The 17297-nt window shown below is 44.4% G+C and overlaps 1 protein-coding gene across 5 annotated transcripts in view; it reads left to right on the top strand.

Moving 5' to 3' along the window:
• ARHGAP21 (Rho GTPase activating protein 21) overlaps positions 1-17297 on the top strand; it is a 442217-nt gene that overhangs the window by 370930 nt on the left and 53990 nt on the right. For all 5 annotated transcript variants that reach the window (XM_085631689.1, XM_085631687.1, XM_085631691.1 and 2 more), the window contains 3 exons: positions 5057-5187; positions 5283-5438; positions 5531-5609. In XM_085631689.1, coding sequence (XP_085487815.1) covers positions 5057-5187; positions 5283-5438; positions 5531-5609 — 366 coding nt within the window. The remainder of the gene's footprint in view (positions 1-5056; positions 5188-5282; positions 5439-5530; positions 5610-17297) is intronic.

Genomic DNA, 17297 nt, shown 5'->3' with positions numbered 1-17297 from the left:
GTGATTCTTATTTTTTGTAATCATCCTTTGTTTCAATCAGTGAAGGACAGTAAAGGAATCTGATGAGCGTAAGACTGGATCAGATTATTCACTTTGTGAGAGTCAGCCGTATTATCAGTTTTAAAAAAGTAGATGGTTTCTGTCTGAGTTATTTGAGATTCATTCAGGGGTGGGGGCATTACAGAAAGACACCATGACCAATCACACCTCTTCCATTCAGATCCATTCTGTTCAGCTTGTCAGTGTTGAAAAGGACTATGAACATGTCAGATCTATTTCTAATCTATTTGTTATCGAGATTAGATTTCATGCCATCAGAGTAGAGAAGGAAACAGTTAAGTCACTCAACTGTGTTAATTGTTCAAACATTTCATCCAGAAGATTCTTTAAAGAAACCGACCTCACAATACATTAACCACCCACAATCCTTCCACCTCTGCTATCACTTTTTGACTTTATGCTGTATTTGACCCTATATAGTGCTCTGTGTCCTCTTCTGTAGGTTCACGTCATAGAATTACCATATACATGCATACATAAATACAGAAGATATAAACACAGCCATCTAAATCAAGACGGTTGCCTTCTGCAATAAAAGCATAGCAGGTTTTGTTACAGTTGGGAAAATTCAAGGGTCTTTACTGAGGTTATTTCTAGTGCTAAAACCTTGTCCAAATGAAGGCTGCAGAGCCATATTGTAACCGGAAGCAGAAACTAACCTGTAAATAAAAATATTTCTCAACAACTTCATAAAGATCTACAGTTATAATTAGCCACAGTGTACTCAAATAAAATACTATGCAGGTAAAGTAATCATGCCATATGTGAGCGAATGTTCTCAGACATCGCTTAATTATTATGATAATAAACAATTCATGGAAATTCTATAGAACAATATCTTACTGAAAGAGCTCTTAGTACAGTATGTGACCATATAGCGCATAAAATATGATAAAAACCAAAGTTATATCTATGTGTGCATCAAACGAAACTGGTCCCAGACTCGGTTAAATATCAGGTATTCATTTAGAAAAACACAACAGTCAGATGTATGGTCAGTAATACATTTCAAGTTATCATCATCAGAAAAGCTTTATTTCGATCCAAAACAGACCATAAAAACACAATACAAATAATAATTTCATAAAATTAATTATTGCACATTTTGGTTATATACATTCATACATCTGACAGTATATAAACACAAAAAAGGCGATAAAGAGCTATATTTTTAATGAGGTCCTACACTATTGCTCGTCATAGGTTAATGTACTTCAAAACAAAGACTGGAGTAGTTCCTCTAAGAGAGAAAGTGGAGGCTCTAAGCTCGGTGGAATCCTAATACCTGGGCAAGGGTTTTCCAGGGATCTGAAAAATCAGATCATAGTGCTCTCACACATCCAATAGGGTGTCATGCTTCATCATAGGGCGCTCCTCGTCAGGCCGGCGCTGCAATGCTTGACGGGCCTTGGGGCGCTTTGTCTGAGGTCTTTTGATCTGTTATGCTGTTTTGACGAATGCAAGTGAGGGTTCAAGAGAGAATTAGGGTGGTGAAAAAGTGTGGGAGAAGAATAAGAGTCTAAGGGAACCTAGCAATTTTGATTGAGTGGAGGTGCCTTGACCGGGTAAAAATGTTGGGGCTACCCTAAGGTCACAATGTACCCTGATAGCTAAAGTGTTCAAAGTAAGGTGGGGTCGACATGTTTTAAGCCTAAAATGCAAGGAGGGTCAAGCGGCATTTTATCAGGACCTAAATAAATCCTACCCTATGTAACCATCTCATCTAGCTGCACTACAGATTAACCTATGCCAGCCAGGTCTGGTGGCTCAGTGGACTAATGCAGCCACTGCAGGGGCCTGCATGGGTGTCGCGTACCCGCTGGTTTCCTCTCCTCAGAATGACGCTGATGCTAATTAGCGTCCACCTCCCATCTGCCCCTAGTCCGGAGGATGTGTTACACACTCGGACGGAGGAGGCAGGTGAGCGAGGGAAGGAGAACAGGAACGGCTGGGATGGAGATCTGAAAGGAAACAAACATACTATGAGCGATAGCCGGCTCAGCCTGACCTCCCCCTGGTTCCCCTATGAGGGTGATTCGCTTACCTGACGTCTCCTCCCACCTAGCTGAGGGGGGAGGTAATTGAAGGGCGCTGCCCCGGGCTAGGTATCTCCAAACGGGAGTCCGGTAAGTTCCGCCTAGCGTGTGCAACCCCAATGGGTCTGTGAGTATCCTCTGGGTTAACAAGAGGGACAGAGGAGGTCTAGAGGAACGGTAATTCCCAAGAGCAGGGGTTCTTCCTCACGGGAATTGCGTTTCAAAGACGCGGTGGTCCCGATAGGTATACGATGGCGCTACTACTGCCAGGCTCCGAAATCCTTGAGCCGAGGAGCACTATACCACGGAACTGAGGAGGCCCGGAAATCCTGGGGCAGCGAGGTTGCTCTATGCTCCTTGGTGCAGCCAGGAGCAGATAAGATAAACCCCTGTTTGGGTTAGCCCGGAAATCCCTGGGCGATGATGGTCTCTTGGCGCTGCGACTCACTTCTCGCGGAGGAGCCGGGAGTGGAGGAGCGCCAAGACGGAAGTAGTTGCTCCGGAATTCCGAGGATGGAAAGAGAAGAAAAGGTAGGCGCCTCCTCTCTGTACTCTCGGAGAAGACGGGCGCGGAGGAGTGTAACCGTCCCGCAGGCTGCTCTGTGGAACGTCACGGAAGTCGGGATGCGGGAGGCTTCGGGAAGCCGATGCTGCGGATCGCTGTCTTCAGGGCACGAAGAAGGTTTGCGGGATGTTACGTCAACACGTAGCAACACAGGATACGTCCGGGAATAATCGGCCTTCTCGTGAGGGTGTGTCAGGTTTTTATGCTTTCCGCGGCTTGCCCAATTACGTGACTCGTGGACTGCCGGGGTGTCTGGGCCTTGTAGTTCTTTTCCGGGATCCGATTGTCGTCCCGGTTTTCGAAGGACTCGACACACAGCGCAGGTATCAGGTGCGATCGTGACAAGGGGCCTGTGTTTGACCTCATGGTCACAGGTTCAAATATCGGTGGGTCCACTCAGCCTTTCATCCATCTGAGGTCGATTAAACGAGTACCATTGAGTTGGGTAACAATAAACATCTGTTATTCAGCGCCAAGATATCTACGGGTGAATGTGCGCTTTACAAATACATGTTATGTTATATACTGTGGAATGACAACTTAAAGCTTTGTGTGAATGCTTTTGAGTCTTTCCTATTGTACCCAAGACAGCAACTTGCTGAAGGGATTTTTACCCCATCTGCAATTTAAATCCTTTGTGGTCTTTATTTCTTACTATGTTAACGTGATGCATTGAATTTAGTAATAATATTTGTTTACAGTACTTAGAAGTGCTAAATATAAAAGCAAAGTATAGTTATCCAAGGGCAATCCGTATTGCACTTAAGCCTTTTATGCCCACATTCATGTTCAACTGAAGACCATCCACAATAGGCTCTGAGTACTTGGGGCGGTCATCAAAGTTCTCTAGAGCTGCCATGCTGACTTGCAGCTTCATAATTTTTTCTGACAAACTGCTCAGAGGCAATAATTTCATGATTCAAGCAGCATTCCTGCTGGACTTTTTAGGATCTCTCATATTAAGGTGGCAAATTCTTCATTCTCTAATAGATTTGCTGGTGTAGCAAAGCTAACAGGCCTCTTGGCTTGCAGTGGACAAGACATAATCTCATCTCGAGGAATACTTAAGGCAGTAATATTTCACTTTTTATGCTGAGAAGTCGTTAGATAGAACTATAAGCAATCTTAAGTCATGCATGAACTCTTGACATGATGGTGAAGCTTGTCTAGTTTGCAGGTAAGGTTGGAGTGCCCATATTTGAGCGGGAGTCTTTCTGAGCTGGAGGCGTGTTCTCAAACATTTACTGCTGTTAAGTCTGAATCTCTGGTTCTATTTATGCCTCAAAGAATACTTAGAACGCATTCTGGGCAAACTTTTTCACCAAGGTTCACCCATCCTATAACTCTGTTATGGTATTCCCTAATAATAATATTTGTGAGTGTTTTGTCCGCAGACATAAGTCTGTAAACCGCCCAGTGGCAGTACCCACTTAAGCTGCTTAAGTGGCGGGATCACTACATTACTGGTACAAACCATACAAACATGCTACAGCATATAAGGGGGAAAAAGGTAGTCCGCAAATCAAGAGCACATTCCACAATGAAAAAGGGATCCACACTAGAGTTTATAGCTAGTGTCTCCTTAAGAGAATTAGGCCTGAAAGTCACGAGATGATCTGTCCATATGTTGACTAAACACTATGGTGTCGAAATCTATTCTTCAGGGAAGCTCAATTGGGTCAAAAGCTTTTGAGACACCTGTTTGCGAAAATACACTCATTTCAGTCCAGCCCCCCAATGTGGACACAAATGGCTATGTAATCTGTGCATAGCATGTAAATCCAGAAAAGGTTTGTCCTGCAAAAGGAAAAGGTTACTTGCCAGTAACAATAGTTTTGCATCTTTCACAGCATGTGAATCTACAAAAGTGTTCAAGCTGCAAAGCTAATATTACTGGTAAGGGAAGTTTTCCATTTGAAATATCTACTTAACCTATCCTTTCTACGTTCATTACATAGTGTTGGTATTCTGACCCATAGGTATTCCTTACACTATATTTCTTAAGTGTAATGTGAGACGCATCGTTTATATGTTATACTTACTTACATCAATATGCATTACCTGTAAAGTTAATCAGATTCACCATCTCGGGTATTTCCGTTTCTCTCTCACTTTTTGTTCAGAAAAACAACTCCAATGTATCAGCAAGTATGTAGAATTGCGCTCGTGTGCTGATGGTGTTTCAAAGAACATTCTCTTATATATACATTAGCTTTGGACAATTTGTACATAAAAAGCAAACCAGCAAGTGGATTGTGTTTGAGGATGTAGATCAATGAACAGTACTGGGCGCATTTGTTGAGCATCCCAGTGGATCCTCTTTGTTCCGCTGAAGTCGCCTGGTAACAGTTGTTGTTACATCTACTTTCTTTTTTTTTTTTTTTTTACTCAATAGATGAGACCAGTCCACCAAAGGACAGAGGCACGTGGCGAAAGGGCATCCCTGGTTTCATGAAGAGAAAGCCAAACTCTGGAGGAACCTTTGGTGTCCGGCTTGATGACTGCCCTCCTGCGCTCAACAATAAAGTATGGGAACTTCTTCTGTTTATAGAATGACTGTTTAATAATAGTCATTATTTTCAATTCTTTTAAAATGTCATTAAAATGTCTTTCATTTGCAGTATGTTCCGCTGATTGTGGATTTGTGCTGCAAGCTAGTTGAAGAAAGAGGACTTGAATACACAGGTATTTACAGGGTTCCTGGAAACAATGCAGCCATCTCTAATATGCAAGAGGAACTCAACAAAGGAGTGAATGATATTGACGTTCAAGATGATGTAAGTTGATGCAGCAAACATTTACTGCAAATCAGTTGCCTTATTTTATTTGCTTCACCCAAGGCCTGACATTTTTTCTTTTAAATTTCTAGAAATGGCGAGACTTGAATGTAATAAGCAGTTTGTTGAAATCCTTCTTCAGAAAACTTCCAGAACCTCTTTTTACCAATGGTGAGTGTCTCTAGAGTAAAAACAAATATGCTTCAGCATTTGAATTTGTGTTCCTCTCTACTGTTATAATAAGAATCAGTCTTTGATTTCTTCATGTTTTTAGAAAAAAAAATTAATGTGTGTACAGAGATCCTCTTGATTCCAGTTGATCCTTTCATACCACCTGCTTTAGTCAACCAAATGGGCTGTTGAAAGATGTACACTATAACAAAATCACCTTAGTCAGTAGTCCTACTTGTTTCTTAAATATTCACAAAAATACTTAAGATTTTCTTCATTTCTGAGTGAACTGCAGAATGCACTACATTACCATATCTTCTGTGCTTACCCCTTTGAATTTCAAAAACACCAAAAGTATACCCCAGCTGTATTTTGTATACTGCTTTGCATTACAAGAGTATTATTCAATTGTAAGTAAACAACAGCATGAACAGAATTCTTTCATGTATTTTATTATTCAGTAATAGCTAAATATTCAAAGTGTTAACTACCACGAAGCAGAAGAATAATTTAAAAAACTACCTTTGCCAAACAACTTAGAGGAAAGCAGAAAAAGAAAAACATCAATCAACAGTCCTAATAACCTAGTCCGACACTGTTTATGCCCCCTCTTTCTTCGTGTGACAGATGACTTCCAACATTTGATGTATAGTTATACTCTGGTCAGTCTTACTTGGTGGCCTAATTCCCTGAAAATAGAAACACATGTGTAATGCACGTCCAGAAACTGATGAACATTTCACTGAGTTGAAGACTTAAGCAACGATGCCATTGAAAACTAATATTCAGAATCCTCACAGCAACAAATAACCATAAATCATAAGTCCATAGCATGCTTATACGCAAAAGTATACCAAATTTTTGTGGAAACATAACCACAAATCATAACTCCATAGCATATGTATACCTTATGGACATTCCAGATCTACCCGCTGTGTAAATATCTCACCAGTTAGGGTACAAGATATCTTGGTACAGGTGTGAATAATCCTTGCCTCAGTGTCCTTAATAGAATTAAAAACTTTCCTTTACGATAGCTCGGAAAATGTACATTCTGTGTCAGGACCAGAGGCTCGGATTATACTCTTTCAAAGCTCATTTACTACCAGTGTAGCCATATGTACTACTGGTTTAAAGTAGAACTTTTTAAAGGTCGAATCTGACGACCAGTCAGCCGCGTTTAAGATATACTCTAGGCGCACTCACAACGAAAACGCCTTAGACGACATGGCACCCTTTTCCGAATATTTGCAAAATAACTAAATGCCAATGCCTGCTGCCTGTAGGATGCGCTTCACCCATCATGCTATGGTGGGGGGAGAAAACACTTTCAACTGCTTATCTAAGGCAATCAGGAGCTGATGTTTCCCCAGAAAGGCAAACTTCCTCCGTTAATGCCTCATAAGCCTTAAGGAATTGGATAACACATAACTTTGGCATTTGCTCAAATGCAGGATAAGAACCAAGCCTATAATTATATTTCATTCTTCCAGCCATGTGAAAAGTAACTCCATCCGTGGCAAAAACTGTGCCGGTAGCATTCAGAGCTCTCAGGTTGAAGACTCACTTGCAAGAAACGAACACAGTAACATTGCCAACTTACCGGATAACTGTTTCCTGGAATGGACCTAATTCTGCCGCCAAGAGAGGAAAAGGTTAAGAACCTGTTAACATACTGAATAACTGAGTTCAGGTGGAACCACCAGTTGCACACCTCTCATTAATTTCCTAACCCTGGGATGTTCTCCCACAGAGAGACCCTCTAAGGGGAGGTGACCTGCAGAAATGGCTGTGCGGAAAGTATTTACTGACCTGTGTGCCATCCCCTCATCGGCCAAGGGAGACAAGAAGTTTAAGAGATGATAGATTCCGGATTTAACGGGATCTGCATCCCTCTGCAAACACCAACTCAACCATTGTCCACAAGCTGATTTGCACATTTTGTTCATCCCACCTGCCCAGGCTTTGGACAAGAGACTTTGAGCCTTTTCTGAAAGTCCTCGGGCCTTCCACCTAGTCCTGTAATCCTGCCTGCATGAGGGACAATTGCCCCACCAGGACCATGCAGTGGGGGTTCCCCAGGGGATCCCAAAGGATATCTTGTCTCCAGGGTAGACGGATTGGAAAATCCCTAGAAAGTTCCATCATCACTGGAAACCATACTTGAGACCTCCGAAGCGGGGTGATCACCACCAGATTCGCCTTCTGCCGGCGAACTTGCGCCAACATCCTCCTCAGCATTGCAAATGGGGTAAGAGCGTATCCCATTTCCAAACTCCAGTCCTGCAAGAGGGCATCCATTGCTGCCACTTGCGGGTCCGTCCTCCAGCTAAAGAAGCAGCTCAGATGACAATCTAGGCAAGAGCCAAACATATCCACTGAGAACAGGCCCCAGAGCCTTTGAACAACTTGGAACACTTCTGGATGAAGTTGCCATACGTTAAGATCCTGAAGATGCAGAGAGTGCCAATCTGCTACTCCGCTGTCACAGAAATATCTTCATCCAGGCAATACTGCCAGAACCCTTTCACCAGATCCGCCAGCAATTTGGAGTGTGGACCAGTAAGGGTTTCTGTTAGTTGATCACAAACCCTAAGTGTTACAACAATTCCACAGTTGTCTGGAGATGGCCTGACCGAGCTCAAGGGCATTGGTCCATCAGTTAGATGCCGTCTAGGTAGACTAACAAGCGAACACCCCTGCCAGGGAGGAATTACACCACCACTGGCCTGAAAACGTTGGTGAAACCCTAGCGGGCAGACGACAGGCCAAAGGGAAGCGTCTGAAACTCAAAGACCTTAGGACCCCAAAGGACCTGCAGAAACCTGCAATGATGTGCAAAGACAGGGATCGTGAGATTGGCATCTTTGAGACCTAACCAAACTAACCAATCTCCTGGCCTCAGAAGGTCGAGGATGAGATGGATACTTTCCATCTTTAAGTGGCGATACCCAGCCATTCATTGAACTTCATGCAGTTGATTACCAGGCGTTGACCCCATCCATCTTTTCCACCAGGAGATCTTGCTCACAAAACCGTACGGATGTAGGACTGAAGGGACAATTGCTCCCTTCCTCAACAACTCTGAGCTCTCCTGATTGATCAAGGAGGATTGGACCTGCGGGAACACCAAGGGACACAGATTGACATGTTGAACTGGGGTGCCCAGGAATTGTAGACGAAAACCTTGAATAGTCTGGAGAACCAGGGGTCTGCAGTCACTGCCTGACAGTTTTCCTAGAACAGCGCCAGGCATCAACGGGCCTATGTGCTCTGCGAGGACAACAATGAACAAACCCGGGCACCAGGCCCTTCACTATGAGAGCTCTACTAAACAAGGTCTTTTTGCGGTACTGGCAGAACTTGCATTCGAGAGCCTGCAGTTCCAAACAGGGGCCAGAGTGGTTAATTTTTACAGAACAGCCCCCTCTGAAGGACGTGGTGATTACCGCACAAAAAACAAGATGCTCGAGGCGTATGAGCTGTTGATCTTATACTTGTGCATAGATCGCCATCTGGTGTTGGGCTCGGATGTTTGCACTTTGGTTCTGTCTTGGAAGAAGTCTTTGTAGTCACGAGATAGGTGACACCTCCTTAGGGTAACAGTGTGCTTGGGCATCGACTCCATCTTCAGATTGTTTTTTTCCGCCATCGGGTTCGGATGTGATTTGCTGCGCTCCGGGTGGGTGTCGTTTTCGAACCCCCCTTCAGCGCGCAATCCCTCTCCACTCACCGGTATTGTCTCGATCGCGTTTCCTTTTCGACACATATCTAAAGGAAATATAAAATCCTTGACCTCGATCTTCGCGTGCCGTTGGGCCTATCCGCACCGACCACACCAGCAGTCAATGGAAAGGACTCCTTTGAAAAAATGCCCCGTGTGGTGCTAAATGCCCACACACGGACTTACACAAGGTTTGTAACCTCTGCCTCTCGCCGGAACACGAAGACAAGAACTGCGAGGCCTGTGCATCTTTCAGGTCGAAGAAAACCATCCGTGACCGTCGAGCTCGACATCACGAAATGTCGCGAGGAAGCTCCTCGATTCTGGACATCTTCGGAGCAGATCCCAATCTTCAGCTGGAGCAACAAGCTGATGAAGAAGACATCTCCGTCTCCGAAGCGGACGACTCCAGCATCGAAGACGAGACAGTCACTCTGGTCCGTGAGTACCGAGACCCCTCTCCAAACCAAACCTAAGGCTCCGGTAACACCTTCGCCCTTGGGTTCAGGTCAACACCGGCAACACATTTCAGACGCCCCGCCCTCGGGCCCGGCTATGGAACCAAAGGGAAAGCCTTCCTGCTTGGGAACGAGCCAACCCCATTCCGGTGCCGAAAAATCACCTTCGGCACCAAAGCCCAAAACCAAAGAGGTGCCAACGCCCTTCTTCCTCGCACCGACAACAGGCTCGGTGCCAAAGTCCTCGGCATTGGGCTACATGACGATAACTTTGCCCAGGTTCGTTGGGGGAACCAAGGGCAGGTTACTGATAAATTTAAAGTAACTCGGGGTGTCAGGCAAGGGTGCGTCCTCGCGCCAACTCTTTATTTGCTATTCATAGACAGAGTTGTGCAGTATTTTACATCTACCTCAACCAACGCTCCCTCCGTGGGTGGTACTAAAATCCCACTGCTCATGTTTGCTGACGACACCCTATTAATGTCACAGACGCAGAGGGGGTTACAGGCGGCCCTAAATAGATTTGCAACCTTTTGTTCGGATCACGATCTCCAAGTGAACGTTTCCAAAACCAAGTGTATGGTTTTTAATAAAGGACTAAGCGTGGGAGGCCGCGTCATGATGAATAATGAAATCCTTGAACGTACTAATATCATGACTTATCTGGGGATTGTTCTGGAAAATAAACTGAGCTGGAAGCCACAAATTGAATTACTATCTCTTAAATTTGCTCAGCTCTCGGGTGGTCTGGTAAAAGAACAGAGGCAGTCCCAGACCAAAAGGATAGGTCCAGCAATCAAGATTTTCAACTCTAGGATCAGCTCTGCGATCCTATACGGAGCAGAACTCTGGGGTTTTGCTGACCTATCTCTCCTGGTCAAGGTGCAAAATAAATTTCTAAAGAACCTTACGGGCCTTCCTAGCTCTAGTCCAGTGAAACCTTTACTACTGGACCTTGGATGTCGTTCTATTGATGATATTGCTCGGTTTAAACCTCTGGCCCTCTGGCGCAGACTGTGGATTACCCCTGAACTAGCCCCCTATGCTAAGATATTTCTGGATGTACGTTCCATTCTAGGCTCTGGTAATATAGCTTGGTTTAAGGAAGTCAGACTGCTTCTGGAATCTATGGGCCTGGGAAACCTATGGACCGACCCTGCTAACAACCCTTTTCCTGAAAAAAATTTATTTAAAGACTTGTATTGGTCTCTGGTATATCAGAAACAGCTAACTCACATCTCGGCTGAGTCTCTAACCGGCAGGTTTCTCGAGTGGAAAAATGCTCCCCATTTAGAAGACTACTGGGATATTATTTGCAGGCCCAGCGACAGGAAACTTTACCATCAATTTAAGGTCGGATCTTTACCTATTAGATCGTTTACTAAAAGCTGGAAGGGTGAGGTGTCCGACTCCTGTCGCTGGTGTACAGTCTGTGTTGAATCTGTTGGTCACTTATTTTTTGCTTGCCCAGCCTATGCTGCCCCTCGGGCGAAGTGGCTTAAACCCATTTGTCGCAACATGGGCACCAGGCTGGGGCTTGAGGCTCTAAGTATCCTAAGATTTGACACTAGTGAATCCATTGTAATAGCCGTAGCCAAATATTTGGGTTGGGTTTGGATCATCAGAAATAAGACCTAACAGCACCCAGTGATGTGTCTTATTAATAATCTTTTTTAACTTTGCTTTTAATTCTTGAATTGTCTTTGAATGATTTTTTTTATAATGTATTGTCTTTTATGATGAATTTTAATCGATAATAAAGACTACATGATGATGAAACAAAGGACAAGCATTACGAGCCGAAAAAATCTTCGGAGCCGAACAAACCTTCAGAGCCGAAAATGGTCTCGGAGCCACAAACTCCAATACCAAAAGCTAAGGAGTCCAAGACCTCACAAAAAGCTTCAGAGACACGGTCTAAACAACATTCTGACCCCAAGTCTTTGGCACCGAAAAAGGACATTGTAGCCTCACAACAGCCTGTACCAGATTTTTCAGATCCAAAGCAAAACATTCTCTACATTGACCCAGAAACTGGCAAAGTTGTCGCCAAGCCTCCTAAAAAGAGAAAATTGGACATCTCAGAAGGCTCTGGAATTCCCATGTAGCGTAAGGAGATAGGTACTAATACTTCTCCACCTCTCTCTCCTTCTCCAGCTGATCCAAATCTGCTAATTTCTCCAGCACACTCCCCACAACATACATTTTCACCTCAACCACATGATGATGAAGATGATTATACTGATGAGGGTGAGGATGGAGATCCAGATAAGGATGATGACGCTCATACCATCCCACACAATACAGATCCTTGGGATGATTACAACATAGATCCTGACCCACACCTCTATCCCTCTAGGCCATCACCACCAGATGACAATATTGGGTTTGCGCAACTAATTAATAGAGCTGCTCAATACTACGGGGTACAATTACACTCTGATCCCTTAGAGGAAGACTTTTTTATTGGAAACATTTGCACCCACACAAAAGTCCACACACTCCCTGCCAATGTTGAAAGGCATGCTAAAACACGCACCAGAAGTTTTTAAGGACCCCGTCAGAGCCAGGATTCTTAACACCAGGGTGGACAAAAAATATAAAGCAGCTCCCAGTGACCCAGTGTACATTAAGGGTCCGGTCCCTTTTAGATTCTCTTGTGGTTTCTAATGCACGCAAGAGGGCAAATTCACAGAGCAGAGGCGACACCCCTCCTCCTGATAAGGAATCGAAACTCCTAGACGTATCTGGAAAACGTATCACGTCACAGGTTGTAAATCATTGGCGGATTGCCAGTGCCCAAGCTTTGTTGGCCAGATATGACAAAGCTCACTATGATGAGCTTGAAAAGCTTACGCAACATCTTCCTGACCAATATAAAGACAAGGCTGCTGAACTTATACAAGAGGGAAATTGATAACAAATACATCTATCAAATGTGCGCTCAGCGTTTTACTACGCAGGCATGCTTGGCTCAGAATCTCCGGATTCAAGCAGGAGGTGCAGTCTGCTATTCTTAATCAGCCTTTTGACCAAGAGCATCTTTTTGGGCCCACAGGCAATAAATCTTAAGAGAAGATGAAAAAGGATACAGACACTGCCAAGTCCATGGGGGCCTTGCAATTATCTTGCCCTAGAGGTTCATTTTGTCTCTCCTTTTACAGGGCGGGCTCCAAAACTATTGGCTCAGAGCATCCCTCTTCTTCCTATAAAAGCCCAATCAAACTAATTCCTCCAGAAGATAAGTTTGTGGAGGGTACAGAGGCAACAACGGTAAGGGAAGAGGCCGTGGTAACAATACTCGCAACTCCCCTACAACCAAGCAGTGACTTCCTTTCACTTTCCCCCGATCATCCCACTCCTGTCGGGGACGCCTCTCACAGTTCCTACCAGTCTGGAATTCTATCACAACAGACAAGTGGGTAAGACAAATTATCCAGTATGGTTATTGCCTGGAACTTACCTCTACTCCCCCCTATATCCCTCCCAGACAACGTCCAATGTCCTTGGAACATCTAACTCTTCTCAAACAAGAGGTTCTCTCTCTATTACCAAAACATGCAATAGAACCAGTCCCCTTACCTCATCAAGGCACAGGGGTGTACTCCCTCTACTTTCTAATCCCAAAAAAAGGACGGCTCTCTCAGGCCAATACTGGACCTCAGACCGTTAAACCTCTACATTCTGTCAGACTACTTCCACATGGTAACTCTACAACATGTGCTCCCACTGCTTCAACAAAGTGGCTTTCTCTCCACTGTAGATCTAAAGGACGCCTACTTTCATATTCCCTTTCACCCCGCTCACAGGAAATATCTCAGGTTTGTAGTGGACGGTCAACACTACAAATTCAAAGGCCTCCCATTAGGGGTGACTATAGCACCCAGAGTCTTCAGCAAGTGTGTCGCAGTAGTGGCGGCTCACTTAAGAAGACAACAGATTTAAGTGTTCCCTTATCTAGACGACTGGCTCATAAAAGCCAAGTCACACAGCAGCTGTGTTCAACACCCACGCAAAACAATCCAACTGCTTCACGACTTGGGATTAACGGTAAACCTCACCAAATCCCACCTCCAACCGTCCAGCACACAACAATATCTAGGAGCTACCATAAACACTTCAAAAGCTTTAGCATAACCCAACCCTCTCAGGATAAGCACTATGCAAGCTCTAATATCAAAATTTCAGCCTCAAAACTCATTACCAGCTCAAGTGTTCATGCAGGTAATCGGGATGATTGCCTCTTGCATTCTCATTGTCCCTTATGCAAAACTCCAAATGCGTCCCTTAAAGGAGTGTTTGGCACGTCAGTGGAACCAGGCTCAAGGTCAGCTAACAGATCTGGTGTTGGTGGACGACCGCACACATCGCTCTCTGCAGTGGTGGAACACACAAAACCTTTCCAAAGGACGGCCATTCCTCAACCCGGTTCCACAGATAGTGCTAACAGACGCATCGCTCTCCGGCTGGGGAGCTCATCTTCAGAACCATACCATTCAGGTCATGTGGACCCTTCAGCAAAAACAATTCCAAATAAATTACCTGGAATTGTTGGCAATTTTTCTAGTGTTAAAATCCTTTCAACTCCATCTGGTAGGCAACGCTGTCCTGGTCCGTACGGACAACATGACAGCAATGTACTACATACAGAAACAGGGGAGGACACACACTGCAGCTTTCACACCTAGCTCAAAGCATATGGAGATGGGCCATTCCGCAAAACATATATCCCTTTGCAGAACACCTCCCAGGAGTACACTGTGGAAATGTGCCTAAAAGTGGGCACACTGGTGCAAAATAGAGATAAGCACTGGAGTTGGAATAGATAACAAGTTTAGTAATCACTCGAGAGTGCTGTGTGGACGTGGTCCCACTCATAAGTGCTGCAGGAGGTAGTACACTGAATTCACAAACCATGTCCCTTTTATACCGGTTTTCTGCAATGTAAGCATGTGAACAGAAATAGGAAGAACAAGTTTTAGAAATCGTTATCAGCAAACCAGGGCAGATGAATAACTACGTGGTCAGCAAAGTGGGAGGGGGAGCAGGAAGGCTTATGGCAGCAGTAAATAGTCGACAGTTAACATCTGAGACCAGGTGCACTGGCAGCTACAAACCCTCAGCACGTACATTGCTTTAGCTGAGTCAGTAAGTCAACTAAAATAGATAACACAAGCAGAGTGAAAAGATGTGCTGCAGAGGACGGGAGAATTACGAAGGAAACTAAATGGACACCACAACCAAAATGGCTGTCGCTTATGCTAAGTAAAATATTACACATTTCCACAGATCCTTTTTAGCATAAGCGAAGACATTTTCTTATGCTTCAAAAGGGGTACGATAAACATCATGTATATCAATTAACATCATATCGCTGACTTCTCGGTCTGTTGCTAAACGGGCATTTACATTTTAGACATTCGTTTTAGATGGTAGACAAGTAGTACAAGTGGAAATACAGAGGGAACAAAGCATTGGCCCGCATTGGATACATAAACGACAAGAGACGAGAATTGCAATAATTATGAACAAGGCCGATAATATTTTTAAACCCCATATAGAAAATACGCTCCAGAACCACCCAGCCCAAGTCTATGTTCCTGAGTCTTGATGTATCTCAGTAGCTATTTTGTGTAGTTTGGAGATGACCGCATATACAGAAGGTGAATTGTCCGGTGTGAAGACACAACAGCTGGATCCGATGATACAGCATGCTCCACCTCGATCAGCCAGAATAACATCTAGAACAAATCTATTCTGCATAGCAACCATGCGTATCGATGCTTGTTCTTCTGTCAAGTTCCCTAAGGCCGCAATTGTCTGATTGATCACTGCTTCTATTGTATGGGTGAGGCGACGGACCAGCTTACTGTTCTGTACTGGGCCAATAAAGAAGAAGAATCCTCTGTTAAAGTCTATATTGTTCCCATGTGGTCTCTGTCTGGTCGACTACAGAGACATTGATTGTACGTTTTCCCCTAATACCAGCATGGTGATCGAACAATTGCAAATCTTGATGGTAGGTTGGGGGAGCTAAAAATACAGGTGGTAGAAGGAAGGCTATGTAACAGGTACCAGACCAGCCTGGAGGTAGGAAGTAGTATGTCTTAGTTCCACAAACAAAATAAGTGTGACATGATGCAAGGAAGCTGCTTCGGCCTCTCGTAGACATCTGCAACACTGTTTTACAGTTACTGTGGCCCACTGGCACATCGCCTGTATTTTGTACACAAAGGGGGCCAGTGGTCATGGCAACAGAGATAACAAGGGGTCCATTTCCTTTAGCCGACCTAGAATTTGGATACACATAGTTTCTTGCTGCACTTCCTTTACTATATTCCATTTCTAAAGCAGTCCCTTTTTCTTGTGGGTCCCCATTTTCGTTGGGGTAACAGACTTTGTTCATAAGCGGCATATAGAAGTTTTAACCAAGCTGGGCATGAGCCATTTGTGAGAGAATGGCAGCGGTGTCAACGGGATTTCTTTTATGTTTTGATGATTAGGAATCTTGCCACAAACCCAACAGTTAGTAGCATTGCTTAGCTGGTGTATCTGATGCAACATTTGAAGAAATTAATTGTTTCTCAGATTTTACCGGTATCCCTGTTCATGTTGCCGCAAATTAAAATGATGGTTCTCTTTTGCAGCAAGTGATGTAACAGTAATGTTAGGTAAGGAGGCTCCAGGTATTACTTCCTCCACTACCCACATTACAGTAGCGATGATGGCAGCAGTCAGTCAGACCAAAGATGCAGATTGTACAGCCGTTGCACGTTGTCGCAGCGATCTCCTTCTACGGTGAGCTCATTTTCATCGGGAAACAACAAAATAGATGATGCCCTAAGGTCTTGGGCAGGCGTTTGTTTCTTCACTAATGTTGAGACGAGTAGTCACTAGTAGGTTACCCCCCTTTGTAGCCAGTCTTTATCCACCCAGGACAGTGGCTCAAACAGTCTCTTTCTGTGATGAAGTGTCTTTGTTCCTGGATCAAAGTAGGTATCTAGATGCACCAGGGATCGTGTGGTCCAGGAAGACTTCCTCAGGTCTTTCAGGTGACACAGCTCGTCCTCTCTCGGTGACCAAAATGTCGCGAAGATCTGTCAGCACAGCAGGGCTTACGAAGGAAGAGCTTCCCGCACCTTCTGATAAATAGAAGACAAGCTGTCAGTTAACTGGGACAAAAAGTCACTCATCAACATGTCTGGGGTACCTAATACTGGTGCAGAACAAAGGGCTTGGCGTAACTGTTCGAAGGCGCTCTGGCACTCAGCAGTCCATGGGAGGGGCATTTGAGTGTCTTTAGTCAAAAGGGCCAACAAGGCTTAATAATGTGTGAAAAACTGCCTACAAAAAGAAGTGAGGCCAATCAGTGCACGAACATCCTTCTGAGTGCGGGGGACAGGAGTGTCTAGAATGGTCTGAATGCGGTCTGATGTAAGTGAATGTCCCTCCTTAGACAGGAGGTGACCTAAATAAGTAACCTGCTGTCTACAATATTGCAATTTC

This window comes from Triturus cristatus, chromosome 10 (genome assembly GCF_964204655.1).
Source record: "Triturus cristatus chromosome 10, aTriCri1.1, whole genome shotgun sequence".
In the NCBI taxonomy this organism is placed as follows: Eukaryota; Metazoa; Chordata; class Amphibia; order Caudata; family Salamandridae; genus Triturus; species Triturus cristatus.
This window is presented reverse-complemented; position numbering and strand designations above follow the sequence as displayed.